Here is a 23,406-nt window from a genome sequence, read left to right as displayed (position 1 = left end):
TAAGGCACTATACAGATGAAGTGGATTATTCTTAGTTGTTGTATGAAGTCTAGTTATAAAGATGCAAAGTGACCCAGAAAAAGAAAACATGCAGACAAACCTGAAGTTACTACATCTGTGGTGCCTAGAACTTTACCTAGGGCAGGACAGATAGGTGCTTAGTAAGTACTGAGTAAATAAAGCACGCACACCAAAAAAGAAAGAAAGAAAAAGAAAAAAGAAAAGAAATACTGAGAAAGGATAAATAAAGCTAAAAGCAAGGATAGTTTGATTTAACCATTCCCCCAAAACTTGTAACAATTCCCTACAAGGCTAACATTTTAAGAACTATCTGATGTGAAAGAGTATTAAAATGTAGGACTGACCTGGCCCATCATCTTCAAAAAAATGATTATATACTTACCTCTTTGGCCTTTCAAATGCAGCCGTGTAGAAGCTGGGTGAAGTTGCTGAAATTTTTTCCCTTTATCAGATAGATCTGCATAATCATCCTAGCAACCTGTAGAGGAAATAATAAATTCTATAGAACGTTGGGTACCCAAGCTCTGTTTTGTATCTGAAAGGCTGATTTTTAGTGACATACTGATTTTTAAGCAAACCAGATTTATCTCTTAAGCTCCCCTCCCCAGACACACACCAAAAGAGGATGGAGTCAGGAGAGGTAGCGAAGAAGTTATTTATTTTATAAAACAAATTCTTTAGAAGCCCTTTGTAGGTTTCCTAGAATACATAAAATATGATTCGAATTTAAATATTCAAATTGCATTACAACAATTTGTAATTGCATTACAACAACTGTTGACATAGTTATTCATATAAAGAGACAAATAACTCATTAAAAAACTCTAGGGAAAAAAATGTTTTCTTCTGGGTGGGCCTTAACTAGTTCTCCCCCACCCAACTACTATTGCAAATATATTTTTATGCTGGGTAACATCTCCAAAAACAGGAATGCTTTTTTCTATTGTTGAAATGAAACAAACAAGTTTGCTTTCAGAGTCACAGAAGTGCCCAACTGTTAGAGAAAACGTTTTCCACTGGCCTCTTGCCTGTCCTATCCCCATGCAACCTTTCCTATTGGCCCCTTTCTCTAGGAGGGCCACTGGGGCTGTCTGCGGGAACTAACTGTAAAACCATTTTGTGCAGTGAAAACTAGTTTTTTCAAAATCTCAGAGACCGCCCAGAACATGCCTGATTTTTGGCAAATATGTACGTGTTTCCTCGGTATTTGATTAGCTGCATGCTAAATAACTGACCCCGGATTCTGGGTCTTCATTTGGAAAAAAGAAGAGGGGGGAAAGTGTTCTAAAAATTGACAAAAGGGAGAAAATCTCTTCTGTCACCAAAAATCTAAAATTTATTTTACGTATTTGTGTTTTGGGGAAGGGGCAGGACAAGGGAATTCAATGCAAAGACTCCAACCAAGCTAAACCGTTCAAAATGAGCAAAAGCGTTTAAACTCTACGTAGAGCATAAGCATGTGCTAGGAGCTCATGAAAACCTGTCCCTCCCGATCAGAAAGCTTCCCAGGGTGGGACTTGTGTGCTGGGCTGATACCTATGGCCGGGAATCTCGGAGCAAGGTCCACGACGGCACGGGGAGGAAGAGGCTCCTTGAGAACAGGCCCTGGCTTTGCCTCATCCTGATGTGTTCCTCTCCTCACAGCTTCCTGTCTCACATACTAGGTGCTCAGTTAATGTTGGTGGGTCGCAGGAAGCGGACAATCCGCATCTGCCCTCACGCCCCAGGCGAATTCTCGGGAACGCGGGTTTGCTCAGACTCCTCGCGTTTGCTGAGGTCACTTGGTCCCGGCTGCTACGGCCCCAGCAGCTGGAGAGTAACAAGAAGCCAAGCTACCGGAGCCAAGATGGAGCGGAAGCGGGAGAGCTAACTAGGCGGCGCAGGGCGCGAGCTGGGGGGCCCACCTGACCGCGTCACCGGCGGCCCAGTCCAGCGTTCCCATTGACCAGGAGGTCCACGCCGCCCGCGCGCCAGGCGGGGGCGGGGGCAGGGGCGGAGGCAGGGAGGGACGCCCCGGCGCGCGCCCGGCCCCAGGCTCCGCCCCCTTCCAGGCCCCGCACGCGCCCACTTAGGGGAGCCGCGGGCCGGGGGCCGCTGGGGGGAGGAGAGGCAGCGCCGCGCGCGCCGCCGCCAGCTGACGCGGTCCCCTGCGCGCGCGCCTCCCCTGGCCCCCGCCCCTCCCCGTCCCGGGGGCCCGGTGCGCGGCCCTGCTGACGTCAGCGGGCGGCTTGCGGTGCGGGGTGCGCAGAGCCGCTGGCGCACTCGCGCGCTGCGCTCGCCCCCTCCCCCGCCCGGGCTGTGGCGCGCGCACTCGCTTGCTCTCCCTTCATTTTTTTCTCCCCTCCCTTCCAGCCTCTCTCCCTCTCTCTCTCTCTCTCTCTCTCTCTCCCTCTCCCTCTCGAGCTCCCGCTGCCCGCGGCTCCCTCGCGCTCTCCCTCTATCTCCGGTAGCCTCCACCGAGCGATGCGAGCTTTGGGAGACAGCGACGCCGCCTCCCGTTAGAGACCTGCCCCCCGCCCCGGCCCGGCCCCCTGCCCAGCCCTGCTCTGCGCGCGGGGGTCGGCAAAGGCGCCGCGGACGCACCGTCGGCTGAGGACCCGCGATGCACATGCACTAGCAGCACCCCCTCACTCACTCCCTCCACACCCCGCGCCGCCGCCGCCTCCTCCTCCTCCTCCTCCGGCAGCAGCGGCAGAAGGACCCACCCTGCCCCCCACCCCACCCTCCGCCGGCTCCGGCTGCGGCTCCTGCCTCAACTATTATTTTATTTATTTTGGGTCGTGCACAAGCCTCAGTGCCTGCAGCCCGCGCCTCCTCGGACCGCGGGCGCCTCCTCCCTTGGCCCCGGAGCCCCAGACCCCGGCCACCTTCGTCTCGACACCCCTAGAGCCCGCCAGCTGCCGCGAGCCTCCGCGCTGGAATCTTGTTAGCGGCTGTCTTTTTGGGGGGTTCTGGTTTCCCGACATTTTTGTTTTCGGCCAAGGGAAGGATATCGTGGTTTTTTTCCCCTTTGAGCCCAGGCTCTGCTCTCTGGGGGGGGTGGGGGGCGCGCCGAGGCGGGGAGCCGTGCCAGCCGAGTCGTGCGGGCTGTGGCAGGGAAGGGGCCACCATGGGATGTACTCTGAGCGCAGAGGAGAGAGCCGCCCTCGAGCGGAGCAAGGCGATTGAGAAAAACCTCAAAGAGGATGGCATCAGCGCCGCCAAAGACGTGAAATTACTCCTGCTGGGTAAGGACCGGCGCTGCCACCCCCATCTCCCGACCCCGGCCACTCCGCACCCACCTCCACCTGCTCTCCCACCCTATTCGTGCCTGGGAAGACCTGGTCCCCGATTTGGCACCACTGTGTGCCTAGGATCGTCCACCCTCTCGCCTGCCTTGCCCCCATGCCCTCCCCCCCCCCCACTTCCCCTAAGCTGACACTCACCAGTTTTTCCCCCTGTCTGTCCCAACAGGGGCTGGAGAATCAGGAAAAAGCACCATTGTGAAGCAGATGAAGTAAGTCCCTGTGGTCTTGGGATTTGTACTTTTATTAATAATTTTTTGTCATTTGTATTACCTTGCTCATTCTACATTGCTCTCCAGGCCTGGTTTCTGATTCGCACATACATACACACACACACACACCCCTACCTGGATTTGACTCCCCTCCCCCCCGCCCTACGTTGGTTCTGGGTCCTCCACCCCAACTCCCAGGTGGGTGGGTTTTTTTTTTTTTTTTTTTTTTTTGCCGGTGGGGGGGGGAATGGAGCGCCTGTAGTTGTATGAATGACAGTGTCCGCCATATTGATCAGAACATCACACTATTGGCATGATTATGATCATTACTCTTCTTGGGTGTATCACTACCTTCATTTCTATCTCTGTCTCTGTTTCATTCTGTACTTCTCTCTCCTCCTCCCTCCACCCGCCCCCCCCCCCTCCATTTCCACGTCCTTAATCTCACTTCCCCCTGCTCTTCTACTGGGGCAGTGATTTTGAACTTGACTAAAAGATGGAGGGGACCCAGCCCTAGGCTGGGGTGGAGGATCAAGTGTCTGCTGTTCAGGGATTTGGTGCTGAATTGGAGGTTGTGGTTTCTCACCCCCCCCCCCCCGCCCCCCCCAAAAGGACTAGGGTTAGGAAGGGGTTTGTGGTAGGGAAAGGGGTATGTGGTAGGGAAGGAGATGGGTTTCCAAGCAGATGTGACTGGCACAGCTGTATCCAAGGCAGAGGTGGAAGAGGGATGCTGGTTGAGGCTGAATGCCAGTCCCTTACTTCCCCTCCCGGCCCCCTGCCCCCCTCCCCCCAGCGTTGGCTCTTCTGATAGGGGCAGTTTTCCTTCACTCAGTGGCCTTTATCAATGTATTCATTTACACTCTGCATAGGCCATTTTCCTTGTAATGTACCCACAATGCGGATTTCAGGCCCCACTTGGCCGCCCCCTTCTGCCTAAGATATCAGTTTCCCCTCCTAATTAACTGGGGGTGGATTTGAGTGATGGTTGAAAATTTAAACAAAATGGGATATTCCTTCCCTTCCACACTTTCTCAGTAAGGAGCCTCGCCCCTCCTTCCCACTCTCAGGCTTGCTTCTTGCCCCATCCACTCGGCGATTCCTGGTGAGCCCACAGGAAGCTTTGCTTGGGAGGGGGTGGCCTGCGGGGAAGGGGTGTGCGCCCTCACGGCCTCCTGGCCCTGCTGCTTCCGTTGGGCTGTCAGTTCGGGACTGAGGAGTTCGTTAAGACCGTTTAGCGAAGGATTCCACGTCGCTTTGCTGTGACACCTTCGTGCACACACAGCTCCTAATTAGGGGTTGCTGTGCAGTAAACAAAAATGATTATTTTTCAACTTGACAGAATAGCTGAAGTAATTGCATCCTGTAGGAAAACAATGGAAAATAAAAACCCCTTTCGCGGAAAGGTGGGTGGGAGACGAAGCATGCTTGCGGTTTCAGAACCAAGATGCAAAAAATCTTGCATGTGTAACAGGCATGACAAGCGGGTTCTAGGCGGCGCCATGATGGTAGGGAGTAGCGACTCAGAGACAATTTCCCCACGTCTGCCTGACATATTCTTATTTTCGTTCGAGAGCTCCCTGGGGCTTTCTTTGCAGAGGCCCCCTCGGCTCGCCGCACCCCTCTGAGCCACGGGTAATTTGGCCTGGGGCTTCTCTGGAGCTTGTGCAGCCCAAATGGATGGGGAGGCGGGGCCTGGGGAATTGCTCTTTGCAACAAGGTGCATGTTGCATCTTCCTGGAGCCCTTGCAGGTCGGTAAATGCGAGCAGCGCCACCCCTCTCTCCCAGAGGGGGATGTTTCAAAACTTCAGAAGTCTGTAATCTGCAGTGGCGGCCTCAAAACCGGGTAGAAGCCCCAGCCACCGGGGCTGGGTGAGGTTTCAGGCGTTGCGAGTGGTGGACAGCGCCCAGCTGAGGCCGGAAAAGTCGATGGGGCTCTGCTCGGTGGCGCTCGGCTAGGCTCGGTGCGGACTGGGCGCGGGGCTCGGAGGGATTCGGCAGTGTTCGGAAAGGAGTCGGGGCTCCGGCGGAGAGAACCGAGCCGCTTCGGAGGGGGCCGGAGGCATTCGGAAAGGCTCGGGGAAGGGGGTGGGGGTAGTCTGCAAATTAACTTTCCATCCAGCAAGGCAACTCCTTACCTGCTTTTTTTCCCCCGAATGTGTCCCATAAATTAGGTTGATTTAATAAGAAGTTTAAAAATACATACCGAGTCCCCCAAAGGGTACGTCGCCTTTTTTATTCAAAGAGAGCTGAGTTCTCTGAGGAAATAGGTGTGCCATTTTAGAATGAAAATTCCTAATTATATACTGGGGCAGGAAATCTTAAATGAAGGCTGCATGTAAGCTTTTCCGGGGAAAGTCTTATGTGTCTTATGTTTAGTTACACTGAGGAGGGGGAAAAAGTCAAGCCTTTGATGTTTGAGATGGTTAAATCAGATATCAGCATTTCTTCTCTTTCCCCTGTACCCCCTACTCCCCACTTGTCTTACTCCCACAGGACATATTTTTGGAGAAAAATGTCAGACAAAACTGAGATTTTATAAGTAAAACTATTAAATTTTTTAAAAAATACACCAACTCTTTAGGAAATAGGCTAGGTTTGTTCAAAAGGTCAGTGTAAAAGATTTCTGGCCGTGTAAATTTTGCTGCAAGGGACCCTGCCATCCTGTCCTCCTGAAGCATTCATGAATGGTAGCTTTTTCTGTGAGCCCTCCAGCTTGGCTCGAAATAAATCAGATCAGGGCCTTGTGCCAAGCTGGATGCAGGACTTGTTTTATTAACCACAAAATGTGGGATTGGTGTCACTGTATCCTAGTGACAAATTCTTTTGAGTCCTCCCTTGCAGAGATGATTTTCCCAATCGCCACTTGACTGAGAGTTACTTGAGTCAGGAGACCTGTACTGTGGGTGGGGTGAGGCCTAAAAATCTGGGTGACATTTGCAGAAAGCACTTCTGGACTTCCCTGTGTAGTGGGATTGGTGACCAAGCTATCAGGCCATATGTATGAATTAATTTAGATGCTGTTTTATTCACCTGGATAATGAAATTAGAGTTCTGCATGGGTGATTGCCCTGTGAGAATTTGATGATTTCCTAATGGGGTCTGGGGTTTAATAGCTCCTGTTGGATTGAGAGAAAGAATATTGATATTCAGATTTCTCCAGACCCTTTTAAATCAGCATTTCCAGAAGAGCAAAGAGCCATTCCTTTGAGCCTGTATTCTCAACTGTGTGTTGTGACGTACTGATTGGAAGGAATAGGCTTCCATATATAAATAGTAAGTGAAGTTATATGACAAAGGACTGAATAGTAGATGCTGCTCAGAACAAAGTATTAACACCCACTTCAGGCTAAGAACGTTGCAGGGAGACTGACCTTTGAAATTCTTTCGCTTGATGCATGTTATAGTGGGAAACCTCCATCCATTTAAGAGGTGCCACAGATTAAACCATCATTTTCAAAGCCCGATCCTTAATGCTTGATTAAAAGTTTCTTTTGAACATAGCTTGCTGGGGTGTTTTTGTTTTGTTTTGTTTTGTTTTCCTTTGCATAGGTGATCATGAGTTAGCCTTTGGGAGCTCTGTGTCAGACAACATTTCAGTACTGAGAAATAAACAACGATCATTGACACAGCACAAACAAAATTTTACACACACCATGAGTAATCAGTGACCTTTTTCAATACATGGTATTTACATAATTCTGCTCATTAGGAGGCCGGGACCTCACCTACGATATGGCCTCATCATTTTTGCAATCCGTGGGACACTTTATTCAGACTAATCAAAAATTTAAAAGGAGGTATTAATTTTATTTAATTACCAAAACACTTACAAAGAGCTCTCCTGAAGAATCATATTTTATGAAGTGTGGAAGGAACAGAAATATCATTTTAAGGGACTTCCCACTTTGTGCCGTGACAACTGTTAGGGCTACGTACCTGATGAAAACAAAAAAACGAAAGAACTCGTGGAGTTGCTGTAGGTACCACAGTTCACCCTCATTTGAGGTGTTGAGTTGTCTGTGATGTCACACTCAGGCTGTCTGCTTCTGGAGCAGTAAGTGGATTTTAGGAAGACAGAGAGTTGAAAGGTGGCACTGAGGCGTGGCCTGCAACCTGCTGGCTTTATATATAAATGGACACAGTAAAATGGGGTACTTGGGGTGTGTGCTTTTTCCCAAAATGCTTGCTCGGTGCCACTGTAAAATAAATGGCAGGATTTTCCAGGTGAAGATGTCCTTTCTCATACAAATATCCCAGCCCATACGGCAGGTTCTGATTCTGAGGACAGACCCCATCCTGCTGGGGCAGGGGGTCTTCAGTCATCACCTGCCACCAAAGGCTGGAGGTGTCCTCCCACCAGCTGACCCTGCCTTTGTAACTTGGGTGTCTCTGCCTTTGTAGCTTACGTTCACAGCAAGTCCGTGTTCATCCCGCACGCTGCCATGCAGCACCTGTATTAAGTGGCAGTCATGTGTGGAAGGGAATGACCACGTGCAGCCATTACTCTATAAAGGGCAGCTGTCTAAAAGGGCGTTTCCTGCACATCCCCGAAGGGTCCCACATGGTCCCACGTGGAGGCAGCACTCTGAAGAGCTACTCTTCTTAGAGCAGCTCTTCTTCCTACTTGTTAGTTCTGGAGTCCTCTCTTTGGCTGCTTTGCCCTTCCCCCTTCCTCCTATCTCCATGTTTATTCAAATGGATGCACCTTGCTCTCTGGAGACGGCGTGAGCGCAAACAGAATGTCAGATCAAGTAGCAGACGAGTTCTCCTTTGCTGATGGATGGTGCTTTCTCCCTGCTTACTGTTCACTGAGCTGTAAATACCAACAGACCTTCCTGCCAGAAGAGTAGTAAACGGTCCACCTGATCTCAGGAATCAGCCGCAGAACTCCTGAACCCCAGTTACCTGTTGGACTCTGAAGTAGAACGTGTCTGCTTGTCGAAAGGGTTGCTCCTGACTAGATTAAATGCATGAGGCTTCATTCTGGATCGACATGGTTCTCACAGATTCCGGAGTTGCTGTTCTCTCGGTGTGGGACTAGGTTAGATGCGCAATGCTCAGAGTCAGAGTACGGTCTTGTTTCTCTAGCACTTGGAACTCCCCAGATAGTGGCGTGCTCCTCAGAGTGCCACATCTGCTAAAGATAGGACAGGTCACTCGTGTTCTTCAGTGACTCACAGTACCCTATCTCTGTTCACACTGGAGATTCAATATGAGCAGAATACGGTCCTGGTTTTCTGACATGTGGTCAGTCCATCTGGATGCAGGGACTTGATTTCCTGTCTCCCAGGGTGTCTTCAGGCTCTCATTTCTTATGAAGCTAGACAGACCATTATCACAAGAGCCACATCGTGATCTGAAAGGCAATAGGCAAGCTGGGAAAAGGATGATTTCAAAATGAGAAAACATTTTGGAAAAGGTTACCCCCAGACTTGATACTGGCAAAGAAGAACTTTTGATGTTGACAAAAAACACCTCTGTGTGTGTCTGTACACATACTACATGAATTTAAGAACAGCGGGCACTATGGATAGGGCACTTTACCTTATGGACTGCATCACTGTAAACAGCTTAACGGTGCTCAGATGATCTCCATTCTAAGAATTTCTTTAAATTTGCATCACATTCTTATATTATCCTGTGCTTCTTGCTCATACACAATACTGGCTAGAAAAGAAACCATCTAACAAATCCGGCATTAGCATAGAGGGATAGGAGAGGAAGGAGCAGTGGCCTGTTACTGGTTCGAGCAAATAACTGGTTTCGTTTTTTAGAGAAGCCGTTTAGCATGCTTCTCTAAAACTGACAGGTGATTAGGAGCACGGACTCCGTAACCAGGCTACCTGGCTTCAAATCTTTGCTCTGCCACTAACTTGGTGTGTGACCTTAAACAAGTTGCTTAACTTTTTGTACTTCAGTTCTTTGCCTGTAAAATGGGGCTGATAATAAAAATACCTAATAGAGTTGTTGGGAGCAGTAAATAATGTAGTGTATGAAATGCCCATATAACAGTGTTCTAAAAATCATTATACAAATGTCAGCTCTAGTTTTTATTCCTTTGACTGATTAGTGGGTGTTCCTTTCCCATATGGAGTTCTCTTCTGAAGTATGTGGGCCTTACCTTCCTTGAGAGCCAGAAGGGGAGTGCTGCGGTTCATGCTCATGGCTTCTTCCCCTTGCCTGCTCTGCACGCCGTTATATAACACACTGTGTTGTCATAACTGATGTGACATTTTTGATGGTGCAGCTGCTTCAGCCCATGAGGCTGGAGTGATATTACAAAGAGTGGGAAAGAGCACTGGACCTGGAGTCAAGACAAGTGGCTCTCCCCCTGCCTCTCTGAGGGGGGGAATAGCTGCCCCCAGCTAGTTCCCTGTTCTGACCAGTCCGTGAAATTGGGAACTTTGATGAGAGGTTCTAAACATAAAAGCATCAATTACAGTTCCATCCTGCAGGGGTCGGGGGTACCTGTGAAAGCTCTTTGAAGGCCAAGAGAATTGCTGAATAGCAACCTCAACCACAAAGCTTTGTCAGCCAAGAAAGTCCTAGTCCTGAGAGGCATTTTGAGGAAACCACCTCTAACCAAACTTTTCATGCAGATGTGGTTCTCAAACCAAAGAGGAGGATCTGAAAGTATCCTGTTAGTAAAAAAAAGGATGTTTCTGGGAGGAGAGCCCCAGTGACATGTTAGAGGGAGAAGTGGTTTGTCTGTGGCTTCCAGGATTCTTAGAAATGGAGACAGCCTGGCTCTACCAGGGATGGCTGCAGGTAAAGGAACTTGCCTGGGGTCAGGTCCCTCAGATCCAGGGACTAGGAGATTTGCAGATCGGTAAAAGGGGAGGATAAGGAGAACTGTGTTTTAAATCTTGACTCATTTCTCTAATTTGACTTTGGACAGGTCATTTAGACCCTGTGGGCCTCAGTTTGTTCATCTCTTAAATAGAACGTGGGCTTTCACCACAGAATTTCTCAGGCCTCTTTCAGGTTTCTAGCTCTAAGATCCAGTAAATGCAAAGAGAAACCTAGAAGCCTGAAATGCAAGGGGGAATAGTGGGAGTATTTACCGCCCACAGCTTTTATCTGCTGAGCCATCTTTAGTTCTAATTTTCTTTACAGAGAAGAGGAAAAACATTGTGCTTTTCATAGCACAAAAAAAAATTAAAGTAAAATAAAATCCTCCAAGGCTAATAGTCAGTGCCCTGAATTTGTCCCCCTACTCACTTAATTTCTCAACCAAGAAGGAAGAAAGAGAAAGGGAATAGCATGTCAGGATAGTACATGGCTAAGAACTTACCCTGGATTCTCTGTCTACATCATAGCCAACTGAGAGGTTCTCTATGGAAAATTGTTACTTTATAGGGACAGCTTCCTTGTGCCATAAAATCAACCCTGGGTCACCTGCCTCCAGGATCTCAGAGCACTAACTATATATTGTCAATTAATTATGTATGTAATAGATCTGTCTTCTTTGCTGGCCTCAGTGCCCCTTCCTTACCACAGCTCCCTAAAGCAGGGATGGTGATTTATTTTTGCTCATAATACAGCCCTGAGCCCAATGTCTGACACACAGGAGGTGTTTCATAAATGCTTGATAAGTGAAGAGAAGAGAAAGAAATGAGGTTCACAATGAACTCAAACTCACTTGTACATAAGCCAGAATAATAAATAATATTGGAAGACTTTGATGATCATAGCATTCATAATTTTCAATGCAATCCATTATCCTCTCTTTTTTTTCCCCTCACATCAACCTATGAGGAAAAATAGCCATCAACTCCCAGCTTACAGATGAAGGAGTGAGGCTCAGAATTTGGGTGGCTTGCTCAAAGCCGCACAGCTTTGTAAGTGACAGTGATGTATTTAGACCATGATGTGGTTACTTCCAAAGCCCATGTCCTTTCCGTTCTAACCCTATGGGGTTCTTTCTAGACCACCACCAGTGTGGGCAGGCTCGAGCTGGCAGACGGGACCCAGTACCCATCAGCAGCTTTGGCTGAAGATAGGGGCTGAGAGAATAGCAGGTATTTGATTGGTGCTGAGTTCCTTTTGGAAATGGAGGTGGTGGCCGTCCTCACATTTGACACTGATTCTGACACCAGCTTGTTCCCCAGCCACCATCTGGACAGCTCCTGAAATCATTTGCTGGTGCTGCCTCGGAAGTGTGGGCTCTTTGTGGGTGGCAGGAGAGAGAAGCTACCACTGAAGACTTTGGCTTTGGTAGAAGCAGGTGGTTCGGAGGAGACTTGGGAAAGACAAAATAGTGTATATACAGCCTTTCAACCATCCATCCATCCATCTATCCTTCAGTCAATCTGTCTTTCCATCCATAAGTATTTACTGAGCATCTACTGATTCACTGGACATGTACAGGGTGTCATGGAAGTAGAGAGGAAGGTCTAGGTCCCTGCCCTTCAGGAACTTAGCCCAAAGGGAGTGACATGTAAAAGATTATTATACTTCAGATCAGGAAGCCCATGAGGATGAAGGGCACCATCTCTAGGCAGGAAGTTCAGGGAGAAAGTGGCCTATGGACTGAATCTTAAAAATGGAAGGTAGCTAGCTAGGTGGAAAAAAGGAATGCCAGGCAGAGGGACCAACATGTGAAAAAAGCTCTAAGATATGTCAGCACATGGAGCAGGATGGGAGTGTAAAATAAGTCAGTTTGATTAGAGCATAGCCTCTAAGAGGACTGTCAGAGATGAAGGAGGTAAGAGGAAACCGAGATAGACCATGAAGCTTCTTGTCGATGTGCTAAGGACTTCAGATTTTATTCTAAGTACAATAAGATGCCACCAGGATGGTTTTTTATTTGTTTGTTTTGTTTTGTTTTTTACTGAAGTGCAATTGACAACATTATATTACGTCCAAAGGTTCAATGTAGTGACTTGATATTTGCATAAATTGCAAGATGATCACCACAGTAAGCCCAGTTAACATCCATCACCACACATAGTTACAGATTTTTTTTTTCTTGTGATGAGAACTTTCGAGACCCATAAGGGTCTAAGGAAATGGGTGGCAGGGTCATTTCTTGCACTTGAAAAGGATCACATATGTGGACTAGAGAGAGAGTCATGCCCAGAGGTTAAAAGACCAGGCAGAAAGTTATTTTTGTGATCCAGGTGGGAAAAGTTTAAAAAGTAACTTGAAGCAGTGGAATGGGAAGAGGAAACAGACTAGAGATACTGGGGGAATGGGAAAATTGAACTTATTTGATAATCAGGTGGAAGTGCATTGGGGAGGAATTTCATTTTATTTATTTATTTTTAAAATTGTATTTACTTATTTAATAGAGAGTGAGCAAGCACAAACGGTGGGGAGGAGTGGGGGAGAAGGAGAAGCAGACTCCCCACTGAGCAGAGAGCCCAATGTGGGATTTGATCCCAGGACCATGAGATCATGACCCAAGCCAAAGGCAGACGCCTAACCAACTGAGCCACCCAGGCATCCTGAGGAATTTTATTTTAAAGGATATAGACAAGGGGGAGCCTGGTTGGCTCAGTCAGAAAAGATGTGACTCTTGATCTCAGGGTTGTGAGTTTGAGCCCCACACTGGGTGAAGTGATTACTTAGAAAATAAAATAAAATCTTTAAAAATAAATAAAGAATACAGATACAAATGAGTTCAGGATTCCTAGTTGGGCTACTGGTGGGGTGGTAGTGCCATTTCCTGAGATGAGCAATGCAAGAGGGAGAGGGAAGGCCTGCAGAGAAAAATGATGACTGACTTTGTTCATGGTGGTGATTCTTGTGGATCATCTAAGTGGAGATCCCTGGCAGGCTGTCAGATATGTGGGGTAGGACGTAGGACACATCTGGGGAGAAGGGTCCGTGTGGGATTTTGTGCTACTGTGAGCAGTGGGAGCCACGAAAGTTCATCACCTCACCAGGCTAAGCGAAAAGGCAGAAGATGCAGCCCCCACAACACACATGCGCCCCAGCTCCAGGATGTGATAGTCATTTGGGAAGAGGAGCCTGTGAGGGAAACCAAGAAGGTGATGAGCTAAAGGACAGAAAGAAAACTGAAGTGGAGCAGCAGCATGTAAGCCAAGGAAGGAAGGAATTTCCAGAAGGAGGAGGCTGAATCAGATACTGCAGTAGTCAAATAGGCTGAAGCCTAACAGGTACCCAGCGGATCTGGGAAATTGTTGGTGAACTTGGCAAGAGCAGTCCCAGTGGAGTGGCAGGAGGAAAGCCAGATTGCAGTGGGCATTAAGTAAGTGGGACTGAGCATGTGGTGGCCATGAATGGAGACCCCCAGAAAAGAAAATGGGTTCTCGAAGGAGAGGGACAAAAGAAGGGAGAGAGGGAATAAGGTTGAGCAGGGGCTTTATTTTAATAGTTTGTTTGGTTAACATGGTGGGACCTGGTTCTGTTGAGAAGCAGGAAGGAAAGGGCCCATGTGGAGGGAGATGTTGAAGGTATAGGAAAGAAGTAGTAGAAGGAGCAGAGGATGGGGCAGAGATGGGGTGCAGAGTATGGTTGGGCAAGCTGGTATTGACACGAATTTGTGTCATCTTCCCTGAGACTGCCAGAGGGCAGTGAGGCTAGTGAGTGCATGGAGAAATATTTGGAAGGGGGCATGATGGGGACAAGATGTTGAGGGGGTTCCTGCCTTCCCTATTATTATTGCTGAAGTGAGAAGAATTGAAAAAGCAATTGTGCTCCTTTACCGGGACACCAAAGCCTGGTAGTCTTTCTTTATTCAAACCTTTCATTTATTCATTTACCCAGTATATATCTAGCACCTGTTATGTGTTGGGCACCATTCTGGGTGCTTAGAGATTCAGTGGTGAACAAGTCAGGTGCCAGGGGACTCAGGCAATAACTTCATAAACAAATAGTCAGGCATTGTAATTGCAGACTGTGAAAATTTTTCTGGAGTCACACCTTTGAGTAAGACCTTATGCTGATCACCGAGGGATTCAATTCCTACCCTCAAGAGAATTGAGTCAGTTGAAGGAGACAAATTGGTGCCATGAAGGCCCAGAAGAGGCAACAGTGGAGTCTGATTTGGACAACAGCTTAGAATCACACGTGCCTCAAGACAGCTAGGTGGAGAGATGAGAGTTCAGTGGATACCCATTGTTTTACCTTTTCCAGGCTGTTCCAGTGAGGCTGCCGGTCACTGCCCCCCTGCCACTGGAAGATAAGAAGTGGGTGTGTGACCCAGGCCTTGCCATTCACAAAATCACATTTTCCTGGCCATAGTGACTGGGGGATGGGATAAGACTCAGTCTAGGCCAGTCAGAGTCCTTCTTTGGAATTTGAGCTTCTTTAAGCTCTTCTTCTGGGATCCCAGCAAGATCCTCCCTGGGTTGGAATGATGAATGCCTGGAGCTGTCCGGGGCCTTGTTTCCACGTCTCCTTTACTCTGTGAGGAGGAAGCTTGCTTATCATGGGAGAGACTGAGGGGTGAGGGAGGGAATGAAGAGAAGGCAGAATAAGACGAAGGAAGCCAGAAAGACATCTAATCTCTGAAGCTGGCTCTGTGAACCAGTAAATCCCTTTTTTTACGTAAACTAATTTCAGGTGGAATTGTTCCCTTGTCATCCAGGAAGAAGAAACAGTGTGAGCTAAGCCCAGAAGGAGGACTCAGACATGCAGGGCGCCATCAGGGAGCACTGGGCAATCATGTGACCAAAGGGCTTGTTGGGAATTTGAGGAACGGTGGTTAGAAAGGAAGAGCGAAGCTAGATTGTGGGGTTCCCAGACTGCCTTGCTAAGGTGCATATACTTAGAACATAGAGTAGTGTGCACTACCATTCATGGTAAGGTAGTAGGGTGCCAAGTCAGCAGAGCTTGAAGAGGAAGACCAGTAGAGACGCTGAAAAGCAGAGGGAGATTTTTGTAGTCTGAACTGGGAAATTGGAAGGAATCACAATGAGGAACTGGGTGGGGAAGAGATTGAGGGAGGCAGAATGGGTGAGACCTGGTGTCTAGTTGAGCATGGGGAGAAGAAAGGAGATCAGACAAGTTCTCCCGGTTTTGAACCTGGATGTTAGAGTTTAGTGATGCCATCAAGTCAGGAGGCGTAGGACCAGGGAGTGGGGTAGTAGACAGAAGAGGGCAAGTCAAAGCACAAGGGCGAATTTTGGGTCCTTCCAGGATGACTTTTGTATTATGCTCACATCATTCAGTGGTTGTGTTAGGAAGGCATTCTGGCATTTAGAAGAGAGGTCAGGGCTGGCAGGAGGATTGGGCCCAGCTGTCCTGCGTGGTGAGGCCGTGAGAGGGGGTGTAGCTCCCCTGGGATGAGTATGCAGATGGAGAGGAGAAGCCCCCCCCCACCCCGATGTGGAGGGAAGCAGGGACATCTGCCTTAGGTAGGCTCATAAGTAGCTCCCCCTGGGAAAAGAGGCTGGGAGTCAGAGGAGCAGGAGCAGTACCCTGCTGAGAACTCCAGGGAGGGAATGTGCTTCCGGAAGTTCTGTGTGGCTGCAGGGCTCTATTCCATGGCACTGCCAAGCTAGATAAGGACTGAGAAAGGGCCATTGTATTTGGTGACCATGGCTATTATTGGCCTTTGGAAGAGAAGTTTCAGATAGAAGCCATCCTCAAGATATTAGGGTGGCTAAGTCTGGGCTAGGAGTAAAGAAACCTGAGTGCTACCTCAGCTCTGTCTCTATTTAGCTTGGTGGCCCGAGGCAAGTTCCATACCTTCTCTAGGCCTTAGGAGCTTCCACCTACAAAATTAGGAAACCGGATTGAATGATCTGCACACTCCTGCTCAAGTCTTGAGGTCATAATTTAAATTTTGCTGTCCAGCAAAACAGATGTTTTTGTGGCAAAGGAATTCCCCACCTTCTCCCTTGGCCACCCCCAACTGAGATAATAAATTATAACAAAATTAAGCTTTCAGAAGTCTAGTGCTAATTGAGAAAGAAAACTGGGACATCAGCTCAGGGAATTGTGGACACCAGCGCGTGTGCATCCACGTGTCCTCTCCACAGAGCGTGTGGAGCCCTGTGAGGTAGGACTTTGTCTCCGCATGCTATCACAGTTTACAGGAGCAGGATTCTGTGCTCCTCTTGCTTGGGGAGGAGTGCTGATGATGATTCTGGAGTGCAAACACAAAACAACTTTAGGGGTCCTCTCTCTCTAAATTCACTGGCTAGGAGAAAGAAGGCTTATGAACCTGAGCTAGCTGTGTGAGGGAGCTCCAGCCAGGGTGGGCGGAAGAAGAGCCAGAGAGACCCATGCCTCAGGAGAGAAACAAGCCTGAGGTCACTAGAAGGCAAGGGCAGAGGAGGTGGCAGTTCTGTCTCTCAGGCACTCTGTGGCCCTGTCGATGCAGAACTTTGGGGAAGGGATGATAGAATGACATCTGTTCTGACCTGGATGTTAGAATGGCATCTGGTCTTACTACCCTTTTTTTTTTTTCCCGTGTGCAAAAAGGTCTGTTGTTTTTTAATCCTTTCCTAAAAGTTTCAATTACACAAAATTTCCTATTCCCTTCAATGGGTCCTGTTTGTTCACTCTGAATACTAGTGGAAGACCAATCATGTGTTCATTCTAAGTTTATAGGAACGGAGCTCTTAATAAGACTGACAGCTTCTCTACCCTCAAGGATCTTACAGTTTTAGAGAAGGGAGATAGACAAGTACATGAATGAGTAAGGTCATTTCATACAGTGACATGTTCTAAAGGAGGAAGTAAGATTTAAACAGAAGAGAGTGGTTGGCAGAAATAAGGGATAAGGAAGCAGGTTAAGAAAGATCTGAGGAAGGGGTGCCTGGGAGGCTCAGTCGGTTAAGTGTCTGCCTCTTGATTTCAGCTCAGGTCATGATCTCCAGGTTGTGAGATCAAGCCCCGTGTCGGGCTCCTAGCCCAACTGCTTAAGGTTCTCTCTCTCCCTGTCCCTCCACTCCTTTCACCCTCCCCTGTGCACATTTGTGCGTACTCTCTCTCTCTATCTCTCTCTCACCTAAAAAAAGAAGAAAAAAAGATCCCTGAAGCAGAAAGAAGGCTAGGGAAGCTGGACCTTAGGAAAGGAAAAGTGACACAAAATGGGATTAAAGAGGCCTGGTGGCCATGCAGAGAGAGGTATTTGGGTTTCATGCTGAATGCCATGGGTGGTTGAAATACAGGACAACTTGACCTGACTCGTGTATCAAAAAGATCCCTCTACACTCTGAAAAAGGCAAATCCATAGGAACAGAAATCACTTCACTGGTTTCTACGGTTGGTGGGAAAGAGAAATTGACTACAAAGGGGCATGAGGCAACTTTCAGAGTTGATAGAAAAAATCTGTCTCTTCATTGTATGTATGGTGGTCTCTCAACCCTGTATGTTTAACAAACCTCATCAAATCATACCTTAAAAGGGTGAATTTACTGTAATTAAATTATAATTCAGTAAATCTGACTTGTAAAAAGTACATCATTTAATCAAAAAAGAAAAAAAAAAAGAAAGAGAATTGCAGTAAGCCTTAACAAAATTCCTTTGGCTGCCAGGTGGAGGATGGAGGGAGTGCACAAGCCTTGTATGCCTGACGCAGTGCCCTCACCGCTGGTCTTAGAGTTGAGCTATATTATGTGCTTCTCCCGGTGGCTATCTTAGGGCAGTTTATTGATATGTGTTCCCAGTTTCTCCGTTTACTTAGCTCTCCTTTACAACTGACTTGAGAGCTCAACAGGGGTAGAAGCCATCTGCTTCCTTCATGTGGATCCATGGTAGATACTGTTACATATTACTGTCCTTACATCTGCATGGTGCTTGAGAGCTTACGTTCACTGTCACCTTTGGGCCTTAACAACAGTCCTGTCAGACCATATAATCAGTGCCTGTATCCCCATTTTAAAGACCAAGAAACTGAGGGGAAAAGAAGTAGCAGTATCAGAGAAGCATGCATCTTGGAGATCTTAGCTTTGCCATTTGTAGACTATCAGTGTGATTTGGGGAGCATTATTTAGTCTCTTGGAACTTGAATTTCTTAATCATGAGAAGGATGAATAGGAAACACGTTACAGACACAATGTGAGGATTAAACGAAGTTAACAGAGCTGAAAGCACTTAGCACATAGTTGAAATTCACTGTTACTATCAGAAAAAAGAGATCTATTCAGGGTGATATGGTCTGTACCAGTGATGGAGCTAGATCCCAGTTCTTCTACTCCAGGTGTGTCTCTCCTTCCGTCGTATCACTCAGTGCATCCTTACCAGTTGGCAGCGTACTGGTACTGGGCTAATTGATTATTCTTCACCAACACCAGTCAGATCCACCAACGCCATCATTGATTGATTCCACAAATACTTACTAAGCACTCACCATGTGCTCGACACTGTGTAGGATATGATGGTGAGCCAAGACGGGATCCATCTCTGCCCTTGAAAATGGAGATGCCCTTACAGTTAATAAGCATTATAGCCAGGTAAGAAGTGGAAAATGCTGAGGGAACACCTACATCAGTCTGGGGTGTTGGAAGACTTCCTGGAGGAGGTCACATTGGAAATATCTTTTTTTAAACAACAACAACAAAAGCGTTTTAATTGTGACATAAATTAGTATACGTCCAAAATGCTAATTTGTTTTAAAAAGCAAGCATTCATGTAACCATCACTAGGTTAAAAATAGGATGTTGCTAATGGCCAGGAAATTTCCTTAAATATCCCTTTTTGATCACAGCTCCCTCCTTTCCTCCCTACCTCCTGACTTTTGTGGTGTTTCCTTATCCTTCTGTAGAGTTTACCACCCACATATGTATCCTGTACTCATATAGTTCAGTTTTTCCTGGTTGGAATGTAATTGGACTCATACTGTATGTCTTTCCTTCAGTATTGCATTTGTATTATTCATCCACATCGTGCATGGCTGTATGTCATTTATTTTCATTGCTATAAGTATTCTATAGCATTCTCTTCTGAATGTTTATCATTTTTCTGTGAATTATTTACAAATATTTATGTACATTGATGAATATGCTATATATTATTGACTTCACAGTACACATCATTATTTACCAGCTATGATTATACTCTGATGTATTTATCCATTCTACTGTTGATACGCCTTGGGGTTATTTTGAGTTTTGGGCAGTTACAAAGAATACTGCTAGGAACACTCATATGGTCATAAGACACGTGCCTCTGTTGAAGTGGTCTTTGAAATGAAATTGCTGGGAATCTTCACCTATATTAGATAATGCCACATTGTTTTCCAAAGTGGTTATTCGATTTTGTACTGTGCTGGCAGACAGGATTCCTGTTATTCCAAATCCTTGCCAGTATTTTGTATTACCAGAATTTTACTTTTTTGCCAACTGTATAGGTGAACAGTAGTGTCTCACTATGCTTTTACTGTACGTATCCTTGTAAAACAGTACAGATTACTGATGAGATTGGTCATCTTTTTACATATATATTGGGCAGTTGATTTCCCCTTTTGTGAAGCACGTGTTCTTTTGTGACCTTGTAAATTAGGTTGTAATTTTATTATTAATCTGTAGGAGTTCTTTATATGTTCTGGAGACTAGTCCTTTTCCAGTTTATTCATTACAAATATTACCTCCCATTTGCTAGCTTGTTTTTTTGCTTTGTTAATGGTGAGCCATGATAAAAAGATGTTCTTATTTTTAATGTAGCCAGATTTTGCAGTCTTCCCCTTTTTGCTTATTGTTTCTTGTATCCTATTTAAGTAATCTTTCTTTCTCTTGAAGTGGTAAAAGCTACCCTCTTTTTTTTACCTTCTTAAAAAGCTTTGAAGCTTTTTTCCTTCCACATTTAGGTGTTTAATTCCCCTGTAATTCTTATATGTGGGGTAAGATGGTGGTCTAGTTTTCATTTTTTCCCTAAATGATACCTATTTGTGCCAGCATTGCTTATCCAAAAAGTCATTTTTTTTTTCAGGCGCTGTTCTGTAGAACTACCTCTATTTTAAGTCATGTGTTTATATATGCAAGGACCTGTTTCTTGTCTCTTTAGACCATTCCGCTGGACTTGGTTCCTATATTAGTACCACACTGTCTTGATTACTACAGCTTTCTAACATGTCTTGATGTTTGGTTTAGCAAATCCCTCCTCTTGGTGATCTTCATGGGTGTTTTGGTCTTGGCCCGTTGTGTTTGCATGTAAATGTTAGACTCCGTTTATGACACTAATCTGTTTGGATACAATTGACATCTTCAGATTGGTCTTTAAATCTCAAGTTTTTCTGGTCCATGTAGGTTATCATAATTTGTCTTAAAAATATTTATAACGGGGTGCCTGGGTGGCTCAGTGGGTTAAGCCGCTGCCTTCGGCTCAGGTCATGATCTCAGGGTCCTGGGATCGAGTCCCGCATAGGGCTCTCTGCTCAGCAGGGGGCCTGCTTCCCTTCCTCTCTCTCTGCCTGCCTCTCTGCCTACTTGTGATCTCTCTCTGTCAAATAAATAAATAAAATCTTTTTAAAAAAATATTTATAGTGTTTCCCGTAGAGGTCTTATGTACTTTCATTTAGATTTATAGCTGAATACTTGCTATTTACAGTGGTCTTGTAACCACTTCTCTTTTTGAATTGCATTTTGTATCTGTTGGTGGTATATGGAAATAACGATAGATTTTTGTATATTGATTTTGTATTCATGAAACTTACTTTTCTATAAATTCAAATGGCTAATCTGTAGATTGTAAGGCCCAGAGAAGGAAGTGACCTGTCTAGGTTCCCATGGCTAGGTAGTAACAGAGCAAGAATGAGTGTGGTCCCATTTCTCCCACTTCTACCTCCCAACAACTGTTCAGGAAAGGTTGGGGTAAGCCATCAGGGAAGAGGAAAAAAACATTTACTGAGCAGCTATTATTCATGACGCTTAGTACACATAATCAGCTTAACTGTCACTGGAGGCTGATTTTCGGTTATCCCCATTTTACAGATGAAGGAAGATTCAGAGGTTATTCAAAAAATATGTTGAGGATCACACCTTGGTTCATCACTGAGAGGACTTTCCAAAGTTGGAAGAGTCCTATTTCTCTTTCATGCATATACCAGTCTGCACACCTTCTCATTCAAGTTTAGACACCCACAGAAGTCTTTGGGCCTCCTAACTTCAACCAGGCAATCTCCCAGGGCCCCCGCCCTGGCCAGATTTGGGGCTGCCTCTAAAAAAGCTGTACTGTCATCTTCAGACTCACAGGAGCCCGCTTATGATCAACTCCTGGGTGGAGTTCCTACCCAAAGTCCTGAGATCACTTTCACCCTGCCCTTCCTCCATGGTTCCCTCCCAGCTAAGAGAATCAGTTCACAACTTGTTGGGTTCTAGGAACCAAATTAGGACTGGCCCTGGGCATCTTGTTTCAGTCCTCACTTGGAAATATGGTTGGTGTTTTATGACCCTGCTTTGTTATACAGTGGACTAGAGAGAATTTATGGTTGTAGTTCTTCCTGGTACCCCTTCCCCCAGTCTCGCTGATTGGCGGGAACTGCCTGCATGCAAAGAAGAGGTTTGCTGTTACTGGCTGTGCAAAGAAATTGTGAAATGCTCTGTTTGTGAACACAGCTCAGCAGTGCTCTATTCAGTGTGACAGCTTCCTACTCTGGAACACACGGCCCTTCACAGGCTGACTGTAAATTATGCAACCCTGGAGTTAAACAATGAGGACCAATGGGGGAAAGGAAGGGGCAAGCTGTGTATTTCGGCCTAGACCTACAGCGGTAGAGCGCACACTTCAGCTACTTGGCGATCGGATGGGAGGAAGGTCTTTAGCAACCGAGAAAAGCCAGGAAGTCCTGTCACAGGCCTACTTGTGAGAGTGGGTTTTAACTTTTTTTCAAAATGTAAATGTTCTTTTCAAACTCTGTTTATCAATTCAGAGAGAGTTCTAGAGACTAGGAGGGACATTTACAAAAGAAAGTAGTCATATGGTGTTACCAAAAGTAATTGAATGCCGTACACAGTATTTAACCTTTGTTCTGATGGCCCCAAGTCATCATTTTTTTTCTTATTGCTTTGTGCTAAAAGTCAGCAGTGCCCCGAAGGGCAATTGATGTACAGACCATTTCCCACCCCCGGTCCCCCCTGCGCTGCCCCCATGGACTTGGAATGCAATTAACTCCACTTTGATATGCTTTCCATAATTGTCCTGTCTCTTCACTTGCTGTCATCTGTCATGTCTTGATGCTTTCTGTGTTCCTACCTCGAGCCTCATTTCCCTTTTCTGGTTCCACTCTGAATCTGGAAGGGCCTGGGAAACTACATGACTGGGTGTGTTGCAATAGTGTGTAGGGCGAGACTAAGTAAGATAGAAGCGAGGACGTCTTCTACAAGTAGGCCGCTTGCGCTTTGGTGCCCGGACCTTTCTGCACTTCTGCCTGTTAATGCTGAGGCATTAATTGTGTAAAAACAAATCGGCTGCTATGAAATGCTCTATAAATGTGTGTGAGGGTGACACGGTTGCTGGTGTTGTGCACTCTGCTGCTCAGAGTTCTCTGTTGTCCTTCATAGCTCTTGGCAGGGTTTCGAGTCACAGAAATTGATGGACAAGTAGCTTCCAGACAAGGGTGATGCACTGTCGTTTGTTACAGAAGATGCTGGGCTAACTTTAGCAAGAGGGAGGCTTGTGTGTAGGATCTCTGTGGCAGAAGGGTTCTGCTGGGCCCTTTCTGTACAATGACATGGGCACACATGGGGTCATGCTGTGTGATCATCAGGGACATCTCCAGGAGCTCTCCACGGCAGTGGGCACCACGGACATCCCCTCACCTGCACGAGAACTGCAAGGTCACCCAGCAAAGCCAGGCCAGACCCAATTGCTACTCTTTGGTCAAGACCTACACTAGCAATTCTTCCAGGGAAGAAAGAATGTGGATTTGGCCATTTTCAGATGTTCGTAGCCCTCATCCTAGAGTGTTTGAAACCCCTTGGTCAAAATGCTCTTCACCAATATTGTCCATTCATTTTTTTTCAGTCTGCAG

At 46.5% G+C, this 23,406-nt stretch overlaps 1 protein-coding gene across 2 annotated transcripts in view; it reads left to right on the top strand.

Moving 5' to 3' along the window:
* The first annotated feature begins 2,234 nt into the window (after positions 1-2,234).
* GNAO1 (G protein subunit alpha o1) overlaps positions 2,235-23,406 on the top strand; it is a 164,241-nt gene continuing 143,069 nt past the window's right edge. The window contains exons 1-2 of one of the 2 annotated variants that reach the window (XM_059152960.1): positions 2,235-3,248; positions 3,475-3,517. In XM_059152960.1, coding sequence (XP_059008943.1) covers positions 3,131-3,248; positions 3,475-3,517 — 161 coding nt within the window. In that variant the 5' untranslated portion in view covers positions 2,235-3,130. The remainder of the gene's footprint in view (positions 3,249-3,474; positions 3,518-23,406) is intronic. The other variant, XM_059152961.1, reaches the window with a different exon arrangement.

This window comes from Mustela lutreola, chromosome 16 (assembly GCF_030435805.1).
Source record: "Mustela lutreola isolate mMusLut2 chromosome 16, mMusLut2.pri, whole genome shotgun sequence".
NCBI lineage: Eukaryota > Metazoa > Chordata > Mammalia > Carnivora > Mustelidae > Mustela > Mustela lutreola.
This window is presented reverse-complemented; position numbering and strand designations above follow the sequence as displayed.